This window comes from Alexandromys fortis, unplaced genomic scaffold (genome assembly GCF_014885135.2).
Source record: "Alexandromys fortis isolate MF-2015 unplaced genomic scaffold, M_Fortis_MF-2015_v1.1 scaffold_176, whole genome shotgun sequence".
In the NCBI taxonomy this organism is placed as follows: Eukaryota; Metazoa; Chordata; class Mammalia; order Rodentia; family Cricetidae; genus Alexandromys; species Alexandromys fortis.
The window spans coordinates 752,735-780,279 of record NW_026068070.1 but is presented as its reverse complement, the minus strand read 5'-3'; the positions used below and the strand labels follow the sequence as shown (position 1 = coordinate 780,279).

The 27,545-nt window shown below is 44.2% G+C and overlaps 1 protein-coding gene across 3 annotated transcripts in view; it reads left to right on the top strand.

Annotated features, from left to right (window-relative positions):
• Positions 1–12,271: 12,271 nt before the first annotated feature.
• The window catches only part of Gpsm2 (G protein signaling modulator 2), a 42,973-nt gene continuing 27,699 nt past the window's right edge, over positions 12,272–27,545 (top strand). For 2 of the 3 annotated variants that reach the window (XM_050120943.1, XM_050120944.1), the window contains exons 1-2: positions 12,425–12,573; positions 24,563–24,848. In XM_050120943.1, coding sequence (XP_049976900.1) covers positions 24,793–24,848 — 56 coding nt within the window. In that variant the 5' untranslated portion in view covers positions 12,425–12,573; positions 24,563–24,792. Of the gene's footprint in view, positions 12,574–24,562; positions 24,849–27,545 lie in introns of all 3 variants that reach the window. The other variant, XM_050120942.1, reaches the window with a different exon arrangement.

Genomic DNA, 27,545 nt, shown 5'->3' with positions numbered 1-27,545 from the left:
CACAGTGTGCCTCATCATGACAAACTGATGCTAGGAATGGAATCCCGGGGTTCATGCATACTCAGCCAGTTCTTTACGGATGAAGCTTTAGCACGAGCCCTCCTTTTAGTTTTTTGAGACAGGGTCTCAGTAGGTTGTCCAGCTGATCGGGGACTCATTTTACTGCCTACAACCATCTGAATTTGAGGTCCTCCTGTTCAGCTTCCTATCACAGCTGGAAATATAGCCCTATACCACCAGGTACAGTTCCATGGCCATCTTTTGATCTCAGTACCCCCTATTCCCTGCTCTGCGAGCCAGGTAGAGGAAGATGTCTGTGGCCCAGTTGTAGAAGGGAAAGGCAGAATACCTTCTATTTAAACCTCCTCTCCCTCCTCCCCTCCCCATAAGGTACCCTTCTAGCTCAGCCACCTCCCCCTCGTGATCCTAAACCCACACTTCTGAGATCAACTGTGCTGACTGAAACGGCGGGAAGACTTAGCTATTGGAGGCAGGGATGGAGGCTGCCCCCACCACCACCCTTGTGATGTCATTTAGAGTATGACTGACTTAGAGTCAGGAGCCTTGAGCATCACATTTGTTCCACACAAAGTGACATGCCGCCCGGTCCTCAGAGGAAGCACTGTGACAGTCACCACCAAGAGGTGAAGCAAGGGTGACAGCGAGAGAAACTCACCTGGATCTTGGGGCCCCGACATCACGCAGTGAAGTGTCTTGCAATGCAGACGAGCCAGCCTCAAAACCATATTCTGTTTTTGTTCAACCACTGGAAGTTGGTTGCAATTGAACAACAGAACAAAAGTGTCCCCTCAAAACTGTGGTGTGTCGCTTCCCGTAGGTTCTTTCAAGCAAGGGATTGCTCTTAGAAGTCATGGGGAACTTCCGACACAATGTAAACTTTTCGCCTTTGTCTTAAGCGCAGTCAGAAAAACACTTGGTTTCGCTACCTGTGGATTTCTATTTATCCATGAGGAAAAAAGGGGCAGCCGGTTCAAAATAAGTCCCAAGCCACACCCAGGGGTCAGACAGTCAGGGAGTTTTCTATCCAGTCATTGGTGTTTCTAGATTAAAATATTTGCAGAGGTAACGTGATGAGAGCCCCTCCGTGGGGGCCGCATCAGATTCCGAGCTGGTCATCCGATCGGCTAAGTGGAGCACAGCCCTATGGGCTGCCCACGAATGCGGTGTCTATAACAGTAACTGTATCTCATTCTGTGCGGTGGCCCAGCTCCGTCTTGTCATTGTGGCGTGACAGCGGGGAAGCTGTGATGGCGCAACAGATCAATCCAATCCTCCCTCGAGAGCCAGGTGGATGTATTATTTATAGTCAGGCTTAGGCCACGCTTCTTCCAGGACTGGGCATGGATGTGGTGACCAGCTGCTATAGAGTATTTGTCTAGAGACAGCTTTGGAAGTCTTTGAGCAAGCCAGTGTTTAGAGAAACACCTTGTCTTCGCTGGCTTTTCATCTAGTTTTCCTGTTCACCTAGCCCCGTTGCCATCGTGGACGGTCTAACCTGTACCATCACCCATGGATGTTGACATGTGGAAAGCAACTGATTTTCTGAAAATAATTCTCAAGATAAACTTACGTGTGTATGGGGTGTATGTGCGTTCACGTGAGGGGATGTGCATGGGGGCCCAGGTGTGCGTGTGGAAGTCACAGGACAGCCTCCAGTGCAGGTTGTCAGGTGCCCACACTGGCTGGAGTCAGTCTGTACCGGCCTGGCACTTCACCATGTGGCAGGCTCTGCATCCCGCCTCACCGTCACCAGGATCAGGGGTGTGGGCCCTGTGCTTGGCTTTCCGCATGGGTCCAGTGGATCTGAATTTAGGGCCTCAAACTGGCAAAGGAGGAGCTTGAACAGAGCCATCTCCTCAGCCTTCAAAAGGTTTTAAACACACTAGATTTCAAAGACATATTACACTAACAACTTGTGGGCCCGTAAGATGGCTCCGCGGGTTCTGCATAAACTGGAGACATGAGTTTGGTCCTTGAAAACTATTACAGGCTTGATGCAAGCACCTTTACCTCTTGAGCCATCTCAGAGGCCCAGGAAACGGACATAAAACTGCAATGCCAGCACTCAGGAGGCAGAGGCAGGAGGATCACAAGTTGGAAACTAGCCTATTCCACATTGCAAGTTCCAGGCCAGCCAGGGCTACAGAGTGAAATCCCATCTCAAAAAACAAAACCCAGTCATTCACTCAGTCAGCACATACGTGCTAGGGGTATTGGTAGAGCGCTTGCCGAGCTTTCATGAAGCCTTGGGTTTGATCCCTGGCATAAGCGTGAACCTGTAGTGTTAACGAAGTCAAGACGATCGATCCGGAGTTGAAGATCCCCCTGGGCTGCTAGGCAGTGGTGGCGCACACCTTTAATCCCAGCACTGGAGAGGCAGAGGCAGGTGGATCTCTGTGAATTTGAGGCCAGCCTGGTCTACAGAGTGAGTTCCAGGACAACCTGTTACACAAAGAAACCCTCTCTCAAAAAAACCAACCAACAAATAAACAACAAACCAGGAAAAGAGAGAGAGAGAAAAGGATTATTCTGAGCTATGTAGAGAGGGGCTTCAGATCAGCCTGGAGCACACTGAACCCCATCTAAAAATATGAACAAACAAAAAACAAAATAACCAACCAACAAAATCTCTTTCCATATGAGTATGTGCTGATAGCTTTGTGATCAGCTTACAGCATCCATTATTACATGTGATGTTTAGAATGTTAATGTGAGTGGTGGCCAGAGCTGCGGGGAATAGGTCGGGGAAAGACTACCAGAGAAACAATGTTAGAATGAGAGAAAAGGTTTCCCTGTGCACGGTGAGGCAGGAAAGAGTTATTGGAGGACATGCATTTCAGCCTGGAGCCTGGGGGACTGGAGAGACCCAAAGTCAGCTATGCGAAGAGACAGAATGTTCTGGGCTGAGGTGGCAAGTATGCAAGACCTGAGAGTGAGAAGAGATTCAGGTGCCGGCAAGTTGAAGGCCAGCATGGCAGCGGCAGAGGCTTGAAGAAGCCCGTTTAATACAAAGGAAATAATGTGGGGAGAAACTAAAGTTCATGTGTTCAATACATAGGAAATAACTTCGGGAGAAACATAGTGTGCGTGTCAATACATAAGAAATAATCTGGGGGAAGAAGTCACCAAGCACTGGCAAGGTGCATTGGAGAATGTATGAGCAAAAGGAAACACAAACCCTGCTTCCTTGGCCACCCTTGCTAATTTTCTAGTATTGTACAATGGAAAGCACACAAATCAACATGAGAATGACCTCAATGGGAAAAAATGTGGAATAACAGAAGTACCCACAACCCTAGGAAAAGATTTGCTGCTTGTTCACACTCTAGAATATTCTCTTAGGCACTGAACACATTTGGAAGTTTTACTTCCTAAAACCAAAATTGTAAATTTGGTTGACTCGAAATCCCTATGTAATGGAGGATGCCTTGAACTTTTGATCCTCTGGCCTCCACCCACACAGTGCTGGGATTGCAGGCACCAAGAATCAAACCCAGGACTTCCTGCACGCTGAGCAAGCACACTCCCCACGGAGCCCACATTTCCAGCCTCAAAATACCTACCTCAAAAATATAAAAAGCAATGAGTGGATGACTTTTTAGACACAGCGTGCCTTCCAGAAAAGTCTCAGTGACCTAAGTGAAGCTGCATCTTTGTCTGTTTTTTCAAAACAAGTCTCATGCATCTCTGGTCTCAGAGATCTGCATGCCTCTGCCTCCTGAATGCTGGGAAAAGAGTGACCAGTATGCCCAGCCTGAAGCTGTACTTTATTTTTAAAATTTTCATTTTTGCTTTGTTATGAGCCTTTTGCCTGCACATATGTCTGTGTACCAGGTGTGTCTGATACCTGTGGAGGTCAGAAGAAGGTGCTGGATCCCCTGGAACTGGAATTACAGATGATTGTGAGCCACCATGTGGGTGCTGAGAATCAAACTCTGATTCTCTAGAAGAGGAAGTCAATGCTATTAACCTATGAGCCATCTCTCCGGGCTCTGTGTGTGTGTGTGTGTGTGTGTGTGTGTGTGTATGTATGTATATATATATATATATATATTATATAAAATTATATGTTGTTTTGTGGGTGTGTGTTCCTAAGTGTGTGGACCTGTATGCATTGTCACCGGAAGCAAGACAAAGGCATCAGATCCCCTGAACTGGAGTTACAGGCAGTTGTGACCCACCTAATTTGGGTACTGGGAATTGAATCTGAGCCCTCTGGAAGAGGAACAAATGCTTTTAAGCCCCGAGTCAGCTCTCCAGCCCTGAAGCCGTATACACGTGGAATCTGGATGAAAGTGAACCTGTTTTTCTTGACAGCTTGGGATCACAATGAGGCCCTGTCTCAAAAAAGAAAAAAATAAGGAAGATACCAGGAAATGGTACTTTGCGTGGTGCTAGGAAACGGAAGCCACCCTGAAGTCTTGAGAGAAGTGCAATATATGTGTGGTCTTCATCCTCGCCTGACCTTGATCTGACCAAGTGTCTGTCTTTACGTGTGTGCACACCAGTTTTCCACAGGAGCCACAGCATAGTGTCTCGGTGTTTGTGTTTTGTCTCAGGTCTTTCTACCTGGAAGAAGGCAGGGAGGCTGAGAGGCTTGCTGCCTTGCTTACGGGAGTGAAAGGGGGCCTGCTAATGTCTTGGCTTCAATTAGTGGGCATAGCAACTTAAATAAGATCAGCTATTCCTTCCTCAAGACATTGCAATTGCCAAGAACACTGTTCAAGGCAGACAGGCTCTGGAAACACCCAGACAAGGATCCTGAATCCTGCTGTTAGCACTTTCTAGCTTTACAATGTGGCACAAGTTACCTAAATGCTCTGGTTTTTATTTTTCAACTTTGTAAAATGGTGGTGGCGGCTGGACTGCCAAAGATTCTTGGCTGAGTCCTGCACAGCTCGGTCCTGGAAACCAGACTGGGGTGACACAAGAACGAAGGGCAGACACACAGACACGTGTACAGAAAAGCTGGGAGCGGGTGGGCTGTGCCCGCTCTCAGGGAGTGGCAACCGCTACGTAGCAACCAGGAAAGCCGTCCTGTTGACTGTGCAGCGCAAAGAGGGCTCTCTAGTCTCCAAAGTGTCTGCAGCGGAGCCGTCTCGGGCTGTGAACATCTCGGGGAGGAAACTGCAGGCCACACTTTCTGGGCACTCTGTCAACTCTCACACACGGACCAAAGGCTTTGCCAGCTCCCTGACCCTGACTGGGAAAGGCTTTACCAATTCCTAGAGTCTGAGGCAATGGGGTATTTGTCCATTATACATAGTCACTCGGGGTTTCCTCTGCTCCCCACAATTCCTCTAAGAATAAAAGAAGAAAATGTGCTTCCTTCCTATATAATCTGTCATAGGATGGAGGCCAGTGCTACAGAACCAAAGACCCGGGTCTTACTAATCCTCCTCTGCTCTCGCCCCAGCGTGAGCCATCTTAAGCCAGCTACAGACTGGAACATTACAACCAAATAAATGCAGCTCGTTAGGGTTGGGCTTTGCCTGTTTTAGCTTTAACACGAGCACTGAATTTAGAGCAGTGCTTGCTGTATAGTGTCTCATAAACACTAGCTTTAAAACACTATTAACTGAAGCCAATGGGATGTCCAGCAGATAAGACACCGGCTGCCGAGCCTGACAACTGAGTTTGATCCCCAGGACCCATAAGGTGGAAGGAGAGAACAGACTTCCCTAAGCTGTCTTCTGGCCTCCACACAGGTGTCAGGGCACAGGGGTGCCCACCAATTTCATGTAAGCACACAGAGTAAAACGAATTAAACTGTAGAACAAAAACTATGTTGAAAGGGCTGGGGGTATAGCTCGGTAGTAGAACACTTGTCTAGCATCCCAGTGACCCCGAATTTAATCCCAACCATGGTAGCTATTACATAGGAATCTTAGCCTTTCAGTCCATCTGTATTGTTTTGAAAGCTAAGGATTTGAAATGCAAATCTGTTATAAAGTCATAAAGTAGAAAAATGTCAGCTATCGGTATTCCCATAACCCTTGTAAACAAACAAACCCATATATAGCTCTTCTGAATAAATTAGAAACCCCCTGATTATGAAGTAAGTATTAGCTCAGCTGATACTGAAATGCCGACCCTTATTGGACAATATCGGCTTCTGTATTAAATACTGGGGGTGGAAATGATGCCCATCCTTTAGGTAAACAATCCACATTTAGCTTTTTAAGACAGGCTCATTTGGCTTAACAGGCATTAGTTAGTTAACCTCATTTCAGAGGTGAAGCCAGCTTGATGCTGAACGATTTTGGACCACCAGCGATGATCTGCTCAGAGCATAGCTCTGTGCCTAAAACACACGTCAGCGGCACCGGTCACATCACAAACCCAACTAAACACGAGGAGGGAATGAATGGAATCACCGCTTACATTCACGGGCTGTTCATGGAAGAGAAGACACTTAGCTAAAATTAGGCCCCAGTCAAGAGCCTTTAGGGCCCTGTAATCAAACATTTGTTGGGGAGTGAAGACTATTTATTGGATGCCTAGTACCATTTTGTAGGTACCATCTTCGCTACCTCCCACAGCTCTCAAGGAGAGACCTGGCTTCCTTTCTGTATTATACCATGTGTCACACGGAAGGAAAGACAGACTCAGACTCAGATCTATGCTTTATCTCTCCCTCCCACAAGGTTGATTGGTTGGTTATTTATTTATTTATTATCGCTACTATAATGAATTGCTAAGCAAAATTTTCAATGAACTCTAAAGTCTGTGATGATCACTCTCAGTGGTTAACTTGACTAGACTTAGAATGGCTTAGGAGACAAGCTACTGGGTCTATCTGGAAGAGTGTTTCCAGAAAGTTCTCCTGGAGGTGGGGTGGGGTAGGAAGACTTACCCTGAATGTGGGTGGCTCTGTTTCACGTGTGGGGTCCAGGACTGAATCAGACGGAGAAAAGCAAGCTGAGGGTCAGTGCTTGCCTTGCTTTCTCTGTGTCCTGATTACAGAGGTAGCGTGGCCGGCGGTCTCCTGTTCCCCACCTCAGTGGACTGTCCCCTGGAACTGTGAGCTACAACCCCCCTTTCTTATGCTGTTTTCAGCAGACATTTTGTCACGGCAGTAAAAAAGGGTAGCTAACAGAAGATCTACCTAGCTTTTCCGGGCGCTGATGAGCTGGGACTTCGGAATAGGAAGGTTCTATTTTGGTTGGTCTGCTGAGGCTTAAGATAACGACAAGATAATGACCGTCCAAAAGTCTTAAATAAAATTATTACAGATTTAGTCACACAGTACAGAACAAATTTGTTATCTTTCAATACCTGAAGCTGGAAGTGACTAGCTCCTCCAAGTTTGTGTACTGACTTCCTCAAAATGATGGCGTGTAAGCTGGCAAGGTGAGTAGTTCCTTTTGGTCAGAGCATTTTCTCACAGCCCCAGAAATGAAACTAAGACATCGATACATCACACATGACCTGAATTAGTTACTTTTCCATAGTGAAAAGACGCCAGGACCAAGGCCTCTTATAGCAGAAAGCATTGAGTAGGGCTCACAGTCATAATGGGGTGCCTGACAGCAGGCAGGTGGGAGCGTGAAGCAATAGCTGAGCCCTATAGGTAGAGACAACAACCAATGGGCGGGGGCGGGGGGGGGGGAGATGGCACCAACTGGGAATGGCATAGGACTTTGAAACCTTAAAGCCCGTCTGCAGTGACACACCTGCCCCAACAAGCCATACCTCCTAAATCTTTCCCAAACACTTCTATTAACTGGCGATCAAGTATTCAAATATATGAGCTTATGGGGGAACCACATGGTCCATAAGCAGTTGTAACACTATATTTCTTGGGAAATAATTACAAGTCTGAACATGTATAGTATTTCAATACACAATTGGTTGAATCTATAATGTATAGAACCCATCAATCTGGAAGCCAAGAGTATCTGTAGGACCACTGGACCTGGCTTCCTGAGAAGTAAGATACATCTTAAGAGTGACTTCCACCGGGGCACAATGGCTTGTCCTCGTAACCTAAGCACTCGGGAGGCTGAGACATCAGGACTGCCATGATTTTAAAGTCAGCCTGTGCTGTGTAGCCAGTGCCAGCCCAGCCAGAACAACACACAGCAAGACTTTATCATTAAAAAAAAAAGTTATGGGGGAGGGGGAGATGTGTGGGAGGAGGGGGAGGGAAATGGAAACGGGGAGGAGGCGGTAATTTAAAAAATAAATAAAAAAATTACAGAAAAAAAAGTTACTTAGTTCCTTATATCTCTGAGATGCATCTACTGGGGTCATGCTTGTTCAACTGACAACATCTGGGAAGCATCCGGGACAAGCAGCCGAGGTGGCGTGTAACCACGAAGAGTAGGAAGAGTTCCATATGGTGATAATTTAGGTTGCTAGGACATGCTGTCCAAAAGAACCTCTGGGCACATTTGCTATCCCATAATTAAGACTGATAATAGCATCGTAAAACAGGGGAATTATCTTCAGAGGGGAGCATCTGAGTAAGAACAGAGCACCAACTCTTTAAAGTTAGGACAGTCATGAGAGGCTCCTGCCTCTCTCTTGTGCAACCTACCCTACTAAGTGGTCCTTTGAGCAACAGGGTAGCTGGGTTGCACACGGCACCACATGGATCCAAAGTGCTGGCCTCATCTGCTGCCTGGCAGCCTCCAGGTCATCCCACTGCTGTTTTGTCTGCATTATTTAAAAGCCGGTGAGGCTGAAGTTCCTCTGAAGACACACTGTGGCCCCTAGAGTTTCCGTTGCAAAGCGCTGGTCCTGTCCTGTGCTTTACTCTTGGGTTGTTGCTTTTATTTACATTAAATCACTTAAATCCCTAATAGTTCTTTAAATACTAAGTATTTAGTTTTAATCCGTTGTCAAGGGCATATGGCTGTAGTTATGGCTTCATTATGAATTAGCAAGGGGCATAAAGAGATGGCAAAAGCATAGCCTTGAGACAGATCGGTTCTGCTGTTTGCCAGGCAAGAGGATGCACTTCACTGTTGTCTAGCTCTCTGTTACTGTGACAAAATACCGGAGCTAATAACCAACTTAATAAAGGGATGGAAAGTGCTGGCACCAAAAGTATGCACCGCTATGTCCTGCAAAAAAATTATTTTGTGTGTGTGTGTGTGTGTATATATATATATATAGTGCTGGGAGTTAAACTTAGGGTCATAGGTCATACTTTTGCCACTGAGCTATATTCTCAGGCTTCATCTTTGAATTTATACTTTTTAGCATCATTTGACGAGTGTTTTTCTTGAATGTATGTGTACCACATGCCTGGTACCCAAGGAAATCAGACGAGGACATATCTTCTGCCCTGTCACCTTAGATTTTAACTAGACATGTGTTGGACCATCTCACTCTCTGTTTTTCACATTTCTCTTTTACGGAAAATATTTTTGCCAGGCAGTAGTGGCATACCACTGTAGTCCCAGCACTCAGGAGGCAGAAGCAAGCAGCTTTCTATGCATTTGGGCTCAACCTGGTTTACAGAGCGAGTCCCGGGACAGCCAGGGCGACACAGAGGAACCCCATTTAGTAAAACAAAAACAAAACAAAATACAAATTTCTTGAGTAGTACCTGCTGCCCCCCAGCTCCCTTTTCGTCTTCATCTGCCAAACCTGTACGCCGAATTTTAGATTCCATTGTTTTCCCTATTTTACTTTTTATTTTGTTTTCTTCCCTATTCTCTATTTCAGTTGTTTCCCTAGAAGTTTTATTGGATTCTTTTTGAAACCCGCCTCCTTTTTTTTCTTTTTCTGCAGTCCTTGATTCATATGTCTCTTTCTTTAAGTATATTAAACATTCTTGTTTTAGGATCTGTGTCATGTTTCAACTTCAGAGTCCACTGGGCTAGAGTCTGCTGCCTTTTCTCTTCTGTGGATCCTTGCATAAGCTACCGTGTTTCTTGGTGTGAATTCTGATTAAGAGTTCCCATTTTTTTTTTTGGAATCTTTTCTGTATAATTTTTTGGGGGGATCTGGTTAAATTTGGCTTCTAATTTGATTTACCTAACCGGTTGAGAATACCATCAAACCAAAATCAGGTTAAAGCTAAACACTTTGGCTTTTTAGACAAGCTTTAATTTAAAATTAAGAGGCAGATGGGACTGGAGAGATGGCTTAGTTCTTCTCGAGGACCAAGTTTGGCTCCTAGCACCCTCATCAGGTAGCTTCAAACTGCTTTCAAACTCCAGCTCCAGGGGATCCCGTGTCCTCTTCTGGTTCCCGTATGGCATGCATTCACACAGATACACACATGAATAAAAATAATCTTTATAAAAAATTTAAAAGTAAAAAACATTCTCATGGGCTATAGTTGTCTGTGTTCTCAGAGATCACTCCACCAGCAGTCTCAAGAAATCGAAACATTGCATTTTCCTTATTAATATGTATTTTGATTTTTTTGTGTTCCTTCATTCATTATATTTTCATGCTTTTGTTTCTTTAAATATATTAAACATTTTATGATCTGTTGTTTGTTTCAAAATCTGTGTTATATATATGTATATATAAAATGCTCTTAATTGCACTTATTAAAGAGTATATATGTGTGTGTAAATATACATATTCTGTTTTATTTATTTATTTATTAAAGATTTCTGTCTCTTCCCCACTGCCGCCTCCCCTTTCCCTCCCCCTCCCCCAATCAAGTTCCCCTCCCTCGTCAGCCCAAAGGGCAATCAGGGTTCCCTGCCCTGTGGGAAGTCCAAGGACCACCCACCTCCATCCAGGTCTAGTAAGGTGAGCATCCATATTCTGTTTTTTAAAGATAGGATCTCACTATGTAGCCCTGATTGGCCTAGAACTCACTATGTAGACCAGAATGGCCTCAGACACACAGAGATCCACCTGCCTGGGCCTCCAGGGTATGTGAGACAATACCGAGCTCTTGTTACTCCTTTTATTTTTGATCATTAAATGTTTTCAAGGAGAAGAATGCACAGTCTGATGTATGTATGCTTTTGGAAAGATGACTTGCAAGACCATTCAACCTGAGTGGTTAGGAAGATGTACTTAACTGATAGCCGAGATAGAAAGTCAAATCTAGGAGAGAAGAGATGCAGGAAAGAAATGATTCACTTTGGCTATACTGAATTTGAAATACTTCCATTGTGGTTTCCTATATCAATACCCTCAAAGAATTTTTGCGTATAGGAAAATTATAATGCCTACCTCTGCAATACAGCCAGCTAATTCAGCTGTTTCTAAGAACCTGGTATTAAGGGTGCTGGCTGAAAATAACAACAAGGGAACCATTTATTGAGCAGCTTCGATGTGTCAGCAGCGGTGTTAACTGTTTCATAAACTTTACCTCCTGAAGCATCATAACAAACCTTATTAGAGGAGAGCTCATTATCCGTGTTTTACGAGGGAGGAAGCTAAGGCTACAGAGGACGCCTCGCTTGTTCAAGGGTCAGTCAGTCGGAAGGGGCCGAGCTGAAATGTAAACCAGTCTAGTTGCAATTTCCAATACACGCACACACACACACACACACACACACACACACACACACACACACGTAAGGGGAAATGTTCCTTGGAACAGTGGTCATGGCCATCACCAGAGAGATACTGAAATTAGGATTTCTCTAACACCTGTCTAACCCATTAAAACATTAAAACTTCATCCCAGCGGAATAATAACCAATGGCTATATAACGTAACTAAAGTCGTCAGCTTCGCACCAGACAGCAAAGTAAAATCTATTTTCTGGTGAACTTGACTAAGGCGTGAATAGAATGGGGATGCAGCTGCCGAAGCTGATTCAGCTCGCCACTCTGTTTTCCCTGGGAACCAGCGATCCTGCCGTCAAAAGGAGTTTGCTTTCCGAACAGCTGGAAACGCCAGAATTGTGACACAGCCTCAAGAACTGAGGCTCCTTGTTCTGAGGTTCACACCGGACCCTCTGTTCCTTTCACACAGGCCTCTTTCTTTCTCACATCTGCCTCTTGGAAGACTTTCCCAGGGCGGGACTGAGCCTGCAGGGCAAGAGGCACTAGCCGCGGGGTTCCAGCGTTCAAAGTCTGAACTAGACCAGGCCTGAACTCTGATGTTTATTGTTCCACTTTTGGGCGTCGGAAGGAGAAATTCGAGAACATTAAACTTCCAGTTGGTGGCGGAGAACAGGTCAGAAGCATAAAAAGACCAAGCCCCACAGAGCAGCAAGCTCCCAGGTCTTTAGGTGGAGGGAACCCCGGCTCACTTAGCCCCGCCCCCGCTCGCCTAGCCCCGCCCCGCCGTCGCCATTGGCCGGTCCAAAAGACGCGGGGCGTTGTCGGTTTGAATGGGAGAGCCTGGAGGTCGGCGCAGGCGCAGAGGAGCACAGGCGCCGAGGGCTGCTGGCTGGCGGTGGGACGCCCGGAGAGGCCAGGGGGCGTCCGAAGCTCTGGCCCACGTGACCTGCCGGGGGCGGGCGCCGGGGGCGCGCTCCGGCCTCCCGCGGTGCCCCTGCCTGGCTCGGCGTCGCCGCGGGGACCCGCCCGGGGGAAGCGCCGTGGTCCCGGGTCTGCGGCCGGAGGCACTCAGCCCTGCAGCGGCATCGCGTTCCTCGGAGCCGCTGCCCGAAGGGAGGTGAGCGGAGCCTAAGGGGGCGACCGAGAGGGGCGTGGAGGCGGGGGGCGTGTGGCGGGGTCTCGGGCCACCTGAGCTCCACCGGCTCGGGCGACGTCGGGACCTCAGGGCTCGGCGAGGGGCTTCGCACCCGCTTCGGCGCTCGGCTGGTTTCTTTTAAATGAGGGGAGAGTGGGGAGAGGGTTCTGCAGATCTTGCAAACGTTTGCAGGGATGCAGCGACTTCACGCGTTCACGAGTGTAACAGACAGTAGGGTACAAAGCCTTATCCCCGTGGAATCGAATCCGAGACGCGTCGCCGGCCCCTGCTCCCCAAACCAGATAGTTTTTTTTTTTTTTTTCCAAATCACATTTAAACTCGTGAACTTTTGTAACTCAACCTGCCTGTTTTCTACTGGCAGGTGAACTTGATAGATCGTTGCTAACAGTTTTAAATCAGGCGTAAAAGGTTGTGAGACCTTTCCCCGAAATCTGTGAACTTATCTTCAAATGAAAAGTGGACTACCCAGTTTCCTTGTATTTTAATGGTAAACAGTGAAGTAATTTTAACTAGTATCATTTGAGCTCTGTTGAAACGAGTAAGGGTGGAAATTTTTATTTGCCTCAATGCATAATTTAACCGTACTGTGGGATTAGAAGAGGTACGTTCTTGACTTTCGGGGCGCGTATTGATTGGAGTGGTTTGTTCTGGAAGTAAGTGCCTGTCACCAACGGAGCTGAAGTTTCAGGCTGCTGCTTTGAAAGGTTACACTGAAAATTTCCCGGCATGTTAGTAATCCTGATTGCTTTGGATAAAGAAGAATGAACACTTTTGTGTGGGGTTTCTGCATGCTAGAGCACCGCTCGTTAGCCAGAAGTACAAAAGCGAAGATCGCTGTCGTTTGACGATGGGGGGGTGGGGGTTGGAGCTCAGGGGTGCCTGACTATTCGTACCAGGCATTCGTAAGTCCCTCTTGCAAGCTACTTCTAACTTATAATTTAAGAATTGGACTGGCTATGAACTCAGAAAATGTGGGATATTGTGGAAGCATGTCCCACAGGAAAAAAACCTGAATTTTTTATTAAGTCAGTTCATACATTATTACAAATATGTTTTCATGTAAATTTGAGATTTAATACTAGGCTAATTATGAAAAGGAATGGAATAGAGTCGTTTTTAACGTGGCTCCCTCTGCCTCCTATGCTTGAGTTTGAGCCCTGAGCCACGTGAACACCAGACAAGAGTTCTATCACTCAAGTACTTCCAGGCTTGTTAATTTATTTCAGATAGTGTTGCTAGGTTTCCAGGGTTGTCCTGCAACTTGGAATCCACCTGTCTCAGCCTCCCCAGTAGCTGGATTACAGCTGTACACAAATTACACCTGTGGTAAAATTACTGACTTTTTTCTTTCCTTCCTTCCCTCTTTCCTTCCCTCCTTCTTTCCCTCCCTCCCCTCTCCTCCCCCCCTTCTCTCTCTCAATTTGAGACAGGGTCTCACCGAGTTTGTTCTTGACCAGTGCTGTGAAGAAACCCTTCATACTTAGAGTCAAATCCAGGGAAGGTGTATGCTAAGCAAAACTGAGCCATATCCCCAGCCTTCGCCTTTTCTTATCCATAAAATATTCCAAGATTTACCAAAAAAAAACCCCAAACCACCAGACTGTGGGTATTTATTTTAAGACTATAATTAATAAGTTACTGGCAGGATTGAAGCTGCCGCCCCGTCTGAAAGCGCCAGCTGTGTGTAGTGCATTTAAATCCCCACACGTCTCCCTCCCATTTGTGGCGCATTATTCTAATTAAAACCGCCTATAGGTTCCGTGTTTTGTTATGAAGTGTGAAGGAATATTTCTACCCTCCTAACTATTGCTGGCTTTTATGGCCTTCTAAATCAAGTTACACTTCCCATTGCTTTTAACCTTTCTAAAAACTTAATTTCTTCATGAATATAGTCTTCACTGTAAAGCAGGAATGTATTTAACTCTTGTTTGTGCATTGTTACAGAATTCTTTCTTGTCTTTCAAAATGCTGGGGGTTCTTGCTTCCACTTGTTCTGAGCTGCACCCCCTATCCCAGCATTAGTGAATTCTTTGCTGCCTCCTAGTTTTTGTCGTCATCTCAGGCAAGAAATCCAAGGAAGATGGTTGGACATCTGTTGTGCACAGATAATGTACTTGGTGTTCTGAGATGACCAGAGAGACTCCTGATTCAGGTTTTGTAGTATTTTTCTCCTCTTCCTACCCCATACAGTGCTGCTAGTTTCTCTCCCTGACGTTGAATTTTGCTATTTTTTGTTGTTGTTGTTGAAAAACCGAAACAAAAAAAAAAAATCCCTATGAGGTTCCCCATTGCAGAAATACACTGCCAATACGTGTGTCAGCCAGGTAGTGAAGTCTCATAATTTGGTCCTGTCCTCCTTTCTGAGAATCTCACTCATGACAGTGTGCTTGCCCCGAGCAGTCTGAACACGCCACCTCTTTGCTTTTGCTTGAGTAGCTTCCCTTAAATAGAATGCCGTGCTTCTGTTTGCCTAATAAGTTCTAACATCCTCCAGTGCCTGGAGTACAAATTTCCTTGCTTCCACAGAGGTTTTTTTTTTTTTTTTTTTTTTTTTTTGGCCCTTTTTAATTATAATTCTTCTCATATAACCTTATAAAATTAAACTGAATGGAATGGAAACATTTCCTTCCATAGAAGATGAATAATAACTTGTTTTACGTATAAGATCATGATTTATATATATTTTCCTACAAAAAATTCTAAACTCAGACTTTCTCTAGGGCCCTTCTTTGGTTGAGTGTAATGTTTTGCATTTAGGATTCATTTTTGCTCTAAAATATATCTGAAGTTGAAGTTGCCTTTGTAAGAGGACTGATCTAGTGTGTTGACTGAGGAAGGACCAGTTCTCATTCGCCTCGCTGTTCAGTTTGTAAATTGTGCTGACGGAGGAAAGTTGGTGGCTGACCAGCATGGGTGCAGTACCTGCTGCATCCACTGGGGACACCTTTAGGACCCCAGTCTTGAAATCTTGAGTAACACCCAACCAGTCTTTTCCTGTATAAACATACATGTAATACATGTGATAATTAATTTATGATCAATAGGTGAAGTAATAAATTAATATCTAACAATAAACAGCAGTTGTAGCAATCTATGGTAACGAAATTGTAAGCGTCTCTGCTCTCGTGCCTTGAAACCATTAATAAGAACAATAAAGATCACATGACTAAGACTGCAACACTGTGACCTTTACCTGTCAGGATAGTTGCTGGTAAATGACTGGCAGGGTGGTAACATAACACAGTGATGATTTACTTTCTCGATAGAGCTGGGGAATCTCATCTTGCATCTCAGAATGGTTCACATGTAAAGCCTTATGAATTATGTGCTTTCTGGAATTTAGCACTTACTAGTTTTGGACTGCCGTTGACTGTAGGTATTGAAATGAAAAGGAAGGTCACGGATGAGAGAATTCCTGTGCAATCCATGGCTGTGGGCCGTGTTTTCAAAGGGCTGGGTACCTGTTTTTAAGGTTTTTCTCAGAGTTGCATGCTTTCCACCGTTGACTAATAATTGTTTCCTCTTTCTCTGTAACAGTAATTGTCATGAGACTATTTTACATTTATTTCTTTGAACTCTTAATTATATAATGTTTGTTCAATAATTTGATCTCTAAAAAGGTAAAATTTTGGGCTGGAGAGATGGCTCGGAGGTTAAGAGCACTAGCTGCTCTTCTAGAGGTCCTGAGTTCAATTCGCAGCAACCACATGGTGGCTCACAACCATCTGTAATGAGATCTGGTGCCCCTTCTGGTGTATATATGTTAACAGAACATTGTATGCATAATAAATAAATCTTTAAAAAAAAATAAAAAGGTAAAATTTTAACACCTTTATTTATACTAACAAAAACTACAGATAGGAAAAGTTGGTGCCATAAACATATATGTTCTTTTTTTCCTTTTTAGAAAATGTGTTTAGGTTGGAGAGATGGCTCAGAGGTTAAGAACACTGACTGCTCTTCCAGAGGTCCTGAGTTCCAGAGGTCCTTAAACCACATGGTGGCTCACAACCATCTGTAATGAAATCTGGTGCCTCTGATGCAGGCAGAACACTGTATACATAATAATAAATAGATCTTTTAAAAAAGTTTAGAATGTCTAAAATGTTACTGAATTTTCTGATGATGTTATGTAAATAACCTGAGAAGGACCAGGACTCAACGCCGCAAGGGGCTTTTGAATGTACACCTTTCTTTTTCTAGCTCACAAGCCCACTCCCATTCTCATGAATGCCCTTTCTGTCTCTCTTTCTCTCTGTGTCTCTCTGTCTCTCTGTCTCTCTCTCTCTCTCTCTCTCTCTGTCTGTCTGTCTCTGTCTCTGTCTCTGTCTCTCTTTTTTTTCTGAGACAGAGTTTCTCTATGTAGCCCTGGCTGTTCTGGAACTCACCATGTAGACCAGATCAGACTGGCCTCAAACTCACAGAGATCCACCTACCTCTGCCTCCAAAGTGCTGGGATTAAAGGTGTGCACCACCACCAGCTGGCCTCAAATGTCTTCCCTTTTAATAAATGGCCTTTATTTGCATTCTCATTTTCTCTACAGCTGACTTTTACATCAGTGTATCCAATTTAAGTATTAATCATAATTATCTAGAGATCATTTTTGCTCAAGCCATTACAACTCATTGAAAATGGTGGACGCAGTGGCACTTTCTTTATTCCTAGCGCTTAGGAGGCAGAGGCAGGCAGATCTTGTAGTTCAAGGCCAGCTTCATCTACATAGCAAGTTCCAGGACAACCAGAGCTACATAGAAAGACCCTGTCTCAGAAAACAACAACAAACAAAAAAACAAATTCCCAATACTTTGAAAGCTTGTTAATTTTATTGATGAAATGCTCTTGTACACTGTAAAGATTTGTCACTCAGTTTAATAAAACACTGATTGGCTAGTAGTCAGGCAGAAAGTGTAGTCGGGTGACCAGACTAAGAATTTTGGGAAGAGGAAAGGCAGAGAGTCAGTCGCAAGCCAGATGCAGAGGAAGCAAGATGAGAATGCTGTACTGAGAAAAGGTACCAACCCACACAGCCAAACATAAACAAGAATTATGGGTTAATTTAAGTTGTAAGACCTAGTTAATAATAAGCCTGAGCTAATAGGCCAAACAGTTTATAATTAATATAAGCATGTTTTTGGGGGACTGAATGACTACAGGACCGGGCTGGACAGAAACTTCCATCTCCAATGGAGTTAAAAGATAATGTCTATTTGAAATAGTTTTGGTAGAAATGAAAAATTTAAATTCTGGAGTTCAATATGATGAGAAATAAAACCAACTAATGGGGAAGTATTAGTTTTACTGCCATGAACATATTTAGTATAAAGCCTTTTTCTTTTATTTGAACATGTTTCATAGTCTTTGATCCCACCGTCAGTGATGGGAATCAGACACAGTTTATCATGAGTGCTGGCTGGGCGTTCTTTCACTGAACTAACAACCGCCAGCCCTAACACACTTGTAACTTTAAATATTTGTCTGTAATCGTGTTGGAAACAAATCCTGGTGACACATGCCTGTGCTCCAGTCCCATGGGAGTAGGAGGGAAGAAGATCGGGGTTCAAGGGTAGCCTAGGTGACAGAAAATCCTGTCTCAACTCCCTCCCCCCCAGCTCTCCCTTCCACTGCACAATAAACAAAACAAAATAGGGTTTGGGGTTTTGTGTCCATAACCCCGCACTGTGGGGCAGATGCAAGGAGGGTCATGGGGGTTTGCCCAGCAAGCCAGCCTCGCTGAGGTGGCAAGATTGAAGTTCAGTGAGAGACCCTGTTTCAAAAATTTAAAATGGAGAGTAATAGAGGAAAATAATCCATCATGACCTGTGACCTTTCCACATGCATGTGAGAGTACACAATTCTGCATTCATATGTGCACACAGCCATGTGACATTTACACATAAAAATAAATCTTTTGGTGCAGGATTTTTATTTCAGTAACGACTGTGTCAGAGAAAAAAATGACGAAGACTAGAATCTTGCTAAAACAGCCTTCCTTTGACATTGAAGATTTCAAGTAAATAGTTCACCCTCTATTAAATTGTTACAGTGGCTAAAGATTGTAGTCAAAAGACAGCAGCTTTTGATTAGTCTTTATCAGAGTAATTTAGTTTGACTCCATGTGTGATACAGAAAGTGTAGCTTTATTGTCCCAGTCGGGTCTTTAATTTTTTTCTGACTTAAGTGCTGCTAAACCCTAAAATGCTAAAATGGTGCCATGCAGAATTTGACTCCAACACGGGCCTCCTTCCTGCTGGTGACAGTGCTGGGGTGAAGGCTTGACATACTCAGACCCCTTTCTGTTAGAGTGCAGGTGTTCTGTGTCCCTTTACTTTGAAATTTTTTTTTTTTTTTATTTTCGAGACAGGGTTTCTCTGTAGCTTTTGGTTCCTGTCCTGGAACTAGCTCTTGTAGACCAGGCTGGCCTCGAACTCACAGAGATCCACCTGCCTCTGCCTCCCGAGTGCTGGGATTAAAGGCGTGCGCCACCACCGCCCGGCTACTTTGAAATTTTATGTGTGCGTTTTGGCAATTCAGGCAGCTGGAGTCCTTTTAACTTTATATGATGGGAAAAAAATAGAAATGTTTGCCCGACAAAGAAAAGAAGGTTATACAGTTAGCCCTTAGTATCAAAGTGGAGTGGTTCTAGGGCCCTTGAAATAGCCAAGAATAAAAAGTGTTTGAGGAGGGTGGAGAGGTGACTCAGCAGTTAAGAGTGTTTGCTCTTCTTCCAGAGGACCAGAGTTCAACTCCTGGCACCCACATTGCCTGGTTCACAGCAACCTGTATCCAGCCTGTGCCAGGGGATCTAATGCCCTTTTCTGGCCTCTGACAGCAACTGCGTACACTCACACATGCATAAATAAAAATGATAAAAGTAAATCATTAAAAATAGTTTGGGATTATGGTCTACTTTCATGTATTCTTTATCATGACTCGTGTGAATTAATTTTAGATGCATTTGAATGAATTACAATGCTTTTTGGCCTGTTGGATAAGATTAAATGAATTAACTTCAGATACTCTTTTGTCTGGTGTGCTCATTTGGAATTTTGGGTTCATTTGGAATCTCTAACTATTGCCTTGACTCTCCTCCTCCTCCTCCTCTTCCTCCTTTTCTTTCTTCTTCTTTCTTCTCCTAAGTATACATTGTTCTGCCAGAAGAGGATACCAGATCTCATTATCGATGATTTGTGAGCCACCATGTAATTGCTGGGAATTGAACTCAGGACCTCTGGAAGAGCAGCCAGTGCTCTTAACCTCTGAGCCATTTCTCCAGCCCTGGCAAATATCCTTCTATGTTCCCCTATATTAACAACCCATTCTTTTGTTTTACAGTTTTTTAATTCAGAGTTTAAGATTTATTTCGTTTTTAATCATGTGTGCGTGTGACTACAGGTTCCCTTAGAGGTCAGAGGTTTCAGAGCTCCTACAGCTGTGGTTCTCAACCTGTGGGTTGTGACTCCCTTTTCATGTGGGTCACCTAAGATCTTCAGAAAACAGAGATACTTACATTACGATTTGTAACAGTAGCTAAAATACAGTTGTGAAGTAGCAACAAAATTAACTTTATTATGGTGGGGTTCAACACAGCTGGAGGAGCTGTGTTAAAAGGTTGCAGCAGTAGGAAGGTCGAGCACCACTGTCCTAGAGCCAGAGTTACAAGTGGTTGTAAGCCCCTGATGGGCGTGCTGGGACTCATACTTGTATCATATCTGCAAGAACAATATAGACTCAAGTGCTGAGCCATTTCTCTAGCCGTGAGGTGTGTGTGTGGGGGTTGTGAATCAACTTCCTACATTTACTGTCCTCTTAATGTCGTGTGTATTATTCCTTATACTTGCTAACTGGTTTCCACTTACCTTTGGAATAGAGTTGGAATAGAAATAGACTTTGAGGAGCTGAGGATGTAGCTCCAGGGCAGAGCACTTACTTAGCCTGCCTTAGGCTGCAGATTCAGTCCTCAGCACCGAGGTCTCGGAGTGGAGTTAGACTCCACTCACAGGCACATGATTAGACTCAAAATGACCAGTTTACCTAGGGTAGGGTTTCTCTAGAGGTGGCTGTTTTGGCATCTGCTTTATTTCTTCCATAGTTACCATGATGAGCCTGCGTTACTAGCGCCTACACTCTGAATTCTAATATAGCAGGGCCTTGCTTTGAGTTGTTCTTGTTTGTTCCTCATTCTTATTCCTGTTCACGTTGATGAAAGGCTGCTGTATTTAACATGAAATATTATAACTAAGGAGATTTAAGGAATTTGCATGTTCATTGTATGTTAGAGAGAACGAATAGAATGCAAAAGATGTAAAGAGTTTAGATGACCTGAGGTGGGGGAAGAAAGACAGCTTACCTGGTGAGTGCTGCCGATACGTGTACATCTTTTTTTAGATTTACTTATGTGCATGAGTGTTTTGCTTGCATGTAGGTATGTGCATCGCAGGCATGTCTGGTACCTGCAGAAACCAGAAGGCATCAGATACCTTGGAACTGGAGCTGCAGGTGGTTGTGAGCCATGAGGGTCCTGGGAATGGAACCCGGGTCCTCTGCAAGAGCAACAGGTGCTGGTAACCAGCAGGCCATCTTTCCTGTTGCATTTATGTAGACCTTTAAAAGAAGCAGATTAAAAGTTACTGTCTTTTAAGTTGGAGTCAGTAGCAAATAGTATAGATAAATTCGTATAGAAGTGGAAAGCGTAGCTATGTTCCATCGGCTCCCCTTCCCCATGGTGTAGTTTGAGAACTCTGTCAGTGGAGTGAACCGAGGCAGGATTTCCAGTCTGCACTGGTTGCATGCTGTGGACGATACCTAAAGTCCACTGGCTGTGTCTAGGGAGTTTTCCTGTGTGACTTTCTAATCCAAGAGTCCTATGCCACTTCTTCCTGTGTGCTTCGGCCAGTTCTGGGATATTTTCTTTATTTCTTTATGGTCAGACACAAGCATGCTACCCCTGCCGCCACCGCTGCCGACCTTGGTTTTTGGAGCATTGTTGGGAAATTCGTTGGAGAATAAATGTGTCTTGCAAATTATTAGCTGTGGTCTTACTGGAAGTTGAGACTGAAACTTGACCACTTCTCACTGGTCTCTCCGAGCTCTCATTTTCATTTGCAGTTTCTGTCACTAAAATCTTATTCTAGCCGGGCTGTGGTGGCACACGCCTTTAATCCCAGCACTCGGGAGGCAGAGGCAGGCGGATAGATCTCTTAGGAGTTTGAGAGCAGCCTGGTCTACAAAGAAAGTTCCATGACAGGCTCAAAAGCTACACAGGGAAACCCTGTCTTGAAAAACAACAAAAAAGACAAAAAACTTACTCTAATGAACAATTTAATAATGTGAATGTAATTAATGTTGCTATATGTGTGTATTTATAATACACATATCCTACTAGCATTTCTGTATATAAACCTGCATACACACAAATGTGGTGCTGGATATGAACCATTTGTTAGCTGTGCAGTACGGGACAGAGTGAACACATGGTTACAAAGTTGGTTGAGCAGCAAAGCTTAAGAATTGCTGTCTGCCCAATGAGCAGTTTTAAGACGTCAGATGCAGGAGCATTTGTGTGGCGTGTTGAGGACCTGTGTTGAAAGAGAAGAGAGAATAAAATGCTACCCAGTTGTTGCAGAGAGTAAATTTTGGGGCAATAAATTTGAGAATACTAAAACCATGTTGACCGTTTCCTTCAGAGTTCTTTGTGGTGGGGCACACCTACCTTTACTCTCGGGACTTGGGAATTGGAGGCAGGAGGATCAGGAATTTGCTAACCTGGGCTACGTGAGATCCTAGATTGGAAAAAGCAAACAAACAAACAAACAAATCAGTTCCCCAGTCACTGAATCAATTGATGTAGTTTTTGTTTGCAGTTTTTATCGGATAAGGTATACGTTTGCTAATTAAACATGTAAACATCTTACATTTTTACAACATGAAGCTCACATCTTAGTAAAAGTTGGAATGCGATTATCTCGTAGACAATATTTAAATGCAACTTTAAGTAGGACAAGATCTAATACCTTTCCTTGTGCCTCTCTTGTGAATGACTGGCCAGATGTCGTAATGAATAGGGAAGACTGATTGCCGATTTACCTGCTTGTGTTGTCTGGATGCCCTTCAGAGCGATTGTTCTGAGTGTCTACACTAATTCAGTCATGTTTTTAAAAGGGAGAAAAGTACACAATGGGATTGAGGTGGGCAGGATGAGAGGAAGAGGCTTGTTGGGTTAATAGCTGCACCTTATCTTTTCAGCCTTAAGTTATTGCTTCCTTTATTGGGCGAGAGAAGGAATAGGAAGAGCAGTGTTGTATGTTCCGTACATGCCAAGCTGGTGGCTTATGTGAAAAGCTCATTCCTCTAGGCAGCGTTGACAGTCTCCCAAGGCTGATTCCCCCTCCCTTTACCTCTCTCTGCGCTAACAGCATGCACGACAGAAAGGCTTGTTCATTATTTATGGTCGGACTGTGCTGTAGCGGTGACACTTACAGGATGTTAGATGGGAGAAGAATTAGGCTTGATTGTAGATGGCGGTGTGGAGAAAAGCCCAGACAAAGGTGCAGAAATGAAGACCGCATAAACTAGGAGACAGCCTTGCAGTAGGACTGAGAACAGGCAGCAGCTGTTTGCTTTGCAAACGCCGTGAAATGTTGAGCAGTCTCACATGTACAGGCTTGTTGACAGCGCTGAGATTCAGGACTTTACAGTTACATCTTTGCTTATTTGTTTCCTAATTTCTGCCATAAAGGCTACAGTTTCATCTGATGCGCTCATTTCTGGGCTGTGTCTGGGCGTGGACCTTCTCTGTGTTGGGACTTGTGCTGCTTCTGTCTGCCCATTGGTGCCTCTGAGTTTGAAAACTGCTCAGCCTTCGTCCTTTAGATTGTATCTGCTCTTTCCTTCTGGTGCTCCTGTTCGTCCGTCCGTTAGAGCCGCTCTTCTGCTTCCCTCTCGCACTCAACCTTTTCTTCTGTTTATTTATTTTTCTACCTACATCTACTCTGCTGCCTAGCTAGTGCATCAGATTATGAATACCAGTCTTTGTGACAGTTCATTTAGTTAATAATAGCAAGAATAGGAGTATAAATGTTTACAGTACAAATGCCTATCAACAGAAAATTGAAAAATATGCTTGCTATATAATGGAGAGTGGAATGGAGATAAAAATGTGCACATTGTAGCTACGGGCAGCAATGATTTAAGTGAATCTCAGAAACAGTGTTGAAGAAAACCTTAGAAAGTAAAAAGCTGTTGCTTAGGGCCGTGTGCACACTTGAGGTGAAGTTGATAAGCAAGAGAATGATGGTCCATTTAGAGACCTCTGACAGAGGACATGAACGCATGGAGAAGTTGGGGTATCCAAGAGAGTCTCAGGGTAGTGGGGTGCACGTTGTGAGTTGCCTTAATTAAATATTTGGTTCTCATTCCTTCTCTTTCATATGTATTTCCTAAATTCTTTTTGTACCTACTTGATATTAATGCAACTGTTTTAAAGGACTTAAATATACTCAGAGCAAATGAATGCAAACATAGTTTAATTACCAGTGTGGTATCATCTTGAAAAGAGGTCGATAGAGTTTAGTTGACTTATTTAGATAGGTGTTGGACTCTTGATTTGTTTATAGCAGCTTTTAAGAGCTCAAAGTATCATGATTTTATTTTAAAGTATTGATCTGATACATTGCTTTTGCTCGATTGCTAGTAATAATTCCGTAAGATGATTATACTTCGAAACAGTGTTAAATTTGAAGTGCAGTTCTCAGGCAAACCTCTGAGTCACATCCTTGTTGCTAATCTCCGCGGTGGCAGTCCAGCTGTCCGCTGTTGGCTGTGTCTGCAGTGGCTGGCCGGACCCGCGGTCGGTCAATGGCATTAGCTGTGGGATCGTGTACAGCTCAAGTGGCTGCAGGTTAATCTTTGGAAAGAGGACTTCCAGCAAAGCATCTTGTATTCCTTTTGCAGAAATGTTGCGGAAGGGGCCAGAGGCGCAAGGATTTGGGACACACGTGCACCTTTAAGCTACCTGACATTGACCTCCTTTCATTATTAATAAAGAAGAAGCAGGAGCTTAGGATGTATTAACCAACTCATTAATGTACTAACCGGACAGTCTGCAAACTCCTCTGCGCTCTAAAGACCTGGACTGGACAGGAGACAGTAATTTCACGTTTCTCAGCTTATAATATGACTCGATGGAGGGAAATTTGCTAAGCATGAGGGAAGACCATTCTTTTCATGTTCGCTACAGGTAAGACTGCTGCTCTCTGAGTGTGTGGCTCTTCTCTGTGTAGACGTGTATTTAGTTCTTGTCCATTTCAATTTTCAATTCAAAATTCTCAAAACATACCAACTAAATTTTGTGTATTCTGTATGCAGTTTTGTGGTGGTGGTAAGTTTCTGTATACTTTTGTGGGAAGATGGCGGTAGAGACCATATGTACCAAAACTTATTGATATTCTCTGTGGGAACTTGTGAATAGCTGCTTTCTATTTTGTAACTTGTGCATTATAAATAGGAAAAGGGAATCCGCTTTAAGACTGTCGTGGGTAGTGGTTGAACCAGCTGACTTTTCTGCTTGGCTTTTCAGAGCAGAGAGGCTAGAGAAGGTTGGAGTGAGTAGGTGCTTTCTAAACATGACAAATCAACAGCCAGCTCAGTAGTTAGTAAGAAAACACTAATGGCTCGTCTGATAGGAGTAAAGCAAGCATATTTCTGTTATTTGTTATTCTAGAAGTGCTGGTCCAACCATAAAACCATTACTCAGATGTAACAGTAGATTCTTCCTCAAAATAATGTGGATGAAAGACACCAGAAGTTCCTAGTGATGAGCAGAATTCCAATCAGTGTCTGTCTCTGTTTCTCTCCCACTGGGGATTGAACTCATGGCCTGTGTGTGGCAGGCAAGTGCTTTGCAGCTGAGCTAATGGTCTCAGCACTCAGACTCCCGTGGTATACAGTTTAATCTCGTGGTATATAGTTTAACCCCATGGTATGCCCTGAAAGTCAAGAAAGAGTTGACTCTCAGCAGTTGGCCTCACTGGCATGCAGTGGTACATGTATGCAGGTGTGTGTATGCACACATACATATACAGTAAGTAAAGCAAGGCATGGTGGCTCATACCTGTAATCTCAGCACTCGGGATTGAAGCAGGAGTTTTGCTGTGAGTCCAGCCAGCCTGAGCTACATACTGGTTTCTAGTTTAGGCTACAGAGTAAGACCTTGTCTCAAAAAAGCAAGAATATTTTCAAATAAAGGAGAATGGAAGGCATTCAACCTTGGCCAAGCTACTCCCGTCTAAACCCCAGGCTATATCCTCCCAGACCTGAAAGGTCACTTCTCGTCTTTTCACGTACTCAGTCCTGCGGGAAGCACTGCCGCGTGATCTCTTGAGTGTTCCGTAGATTCTTCTGCCCACCTGCATCTTTCCCGCCCTGCAGTGGTCCAGGTTCCCAGCGTCTTCCCTCCTTCCTCCCAACATGACCCACGCTTACCTTCCAGGAATCACCTTAAATTTGCCACTGGGAGCTCAGTGAAAACAGCTCACCGTGCAGTCCCGGGCGGCCCCTAGATGCCTAGATGAGCACAGCGTGAGCCGCTCCGCCTTCTGCCTTTGCGCCTGGGCCTCACGCTTCCCCTGTGCTGCTCTCCATCCACACTGTGCACTGTGCTGCTCGGTGGCTCGGTGTTTAGCTTGGGCTTGTGCATGGTGACTTGAATCCCCTTCCTACTGCCTTGGTTTAGCTCCTTCTACTCATGCCTAAGAGTTAGCCCAGAGACCCCGATGGAAACCTTTCCTAAGCTTGATAGTTTGCTCAGATTGTGACCTGCACAAACTGTCATTAGGTGGAAGGGCTGTTTGTCCTTCTTTACCTCTCCCCTATTTCTCTGATTGCTAGCGCCTCAGGGCAGCACAGTTGCCTAGCGTTCATTTGGTATGCATGCCTGTTGAACTTTGTAGAATGTAACCATCAGATGAACCAGGAACACATTTATCTGTCTTTTGATCCTTGTGAGTGCTATGCCCTGTGGTACAGTAGAACTGCAGATGAGGAGGAAAAGATTGGATCCCTGCCTGTAGGGAGATCGTAGTTTTCTTCCTTTTCCGTGACAGGTCAGACCTGGTTGCACATTGCTATAGGACTTCTCCAAGGAAAGACTTGTCACAGTAGTGAACATCCCGAGCACACCTGGCCCCATCCGTGCTGTAACACAGCATCCTGTAGAGGGTAGCCTGTGTGCAGCTTCCGGTCATGATGTGATGTGTTGTGTTAGGTTGGTCTAGTCTAGGTTCCTCTGCTACAGGTTCCTCTGCAGTAAATACTTAGCATGCCATGTCTTAGCCATCTGGTTCCTTCCTTGTAGAATTCCTCGTCTATAAGAATCTCTGTAGTTCAGTGACAGCAACTTTGGAGTATTTCCCTTGATAACAGAGGAAGCTTCCCCCCAGGGGACATCAGGAAATATTTTACACCTGTTTAGGAACATGAACGCTAACAACAAAATTAGAACACATTTCTAAACTTTAAAAAATTCTGATTGACTTTAGAGAATTTTAGGTATGACAAAATAATCTCTCTCTCTCTCGGTTTTGAGTCAGGGTCTTACTATGTGCCCAGGTTAGTCTCAAACTCCAGAGCTCAAGTAACCTTACCTCTTTCTTCCAAGTGCTTAATCTTAATGATTTTAAAATACTCGTTAGCAATGCACACTAAATATTTGTTAGTGAAGTTATATGCATTCTGGAATTTACTTCAGGATAATCTGGGGTTGGAGTGAGCTTAGTTGTAGAGCTGAAACGTTGATTGCACTGGTAATTGTGAGGTTGAAAGATGGGTACATTATATTCATTACACAAGCTTCTACAGTTTTGTATTTCTTTGCGACCTGCCCTTCTTTGTCCTTGTCACACAAAATTCTTCAGTACTTAGACATTATAAAAAATAA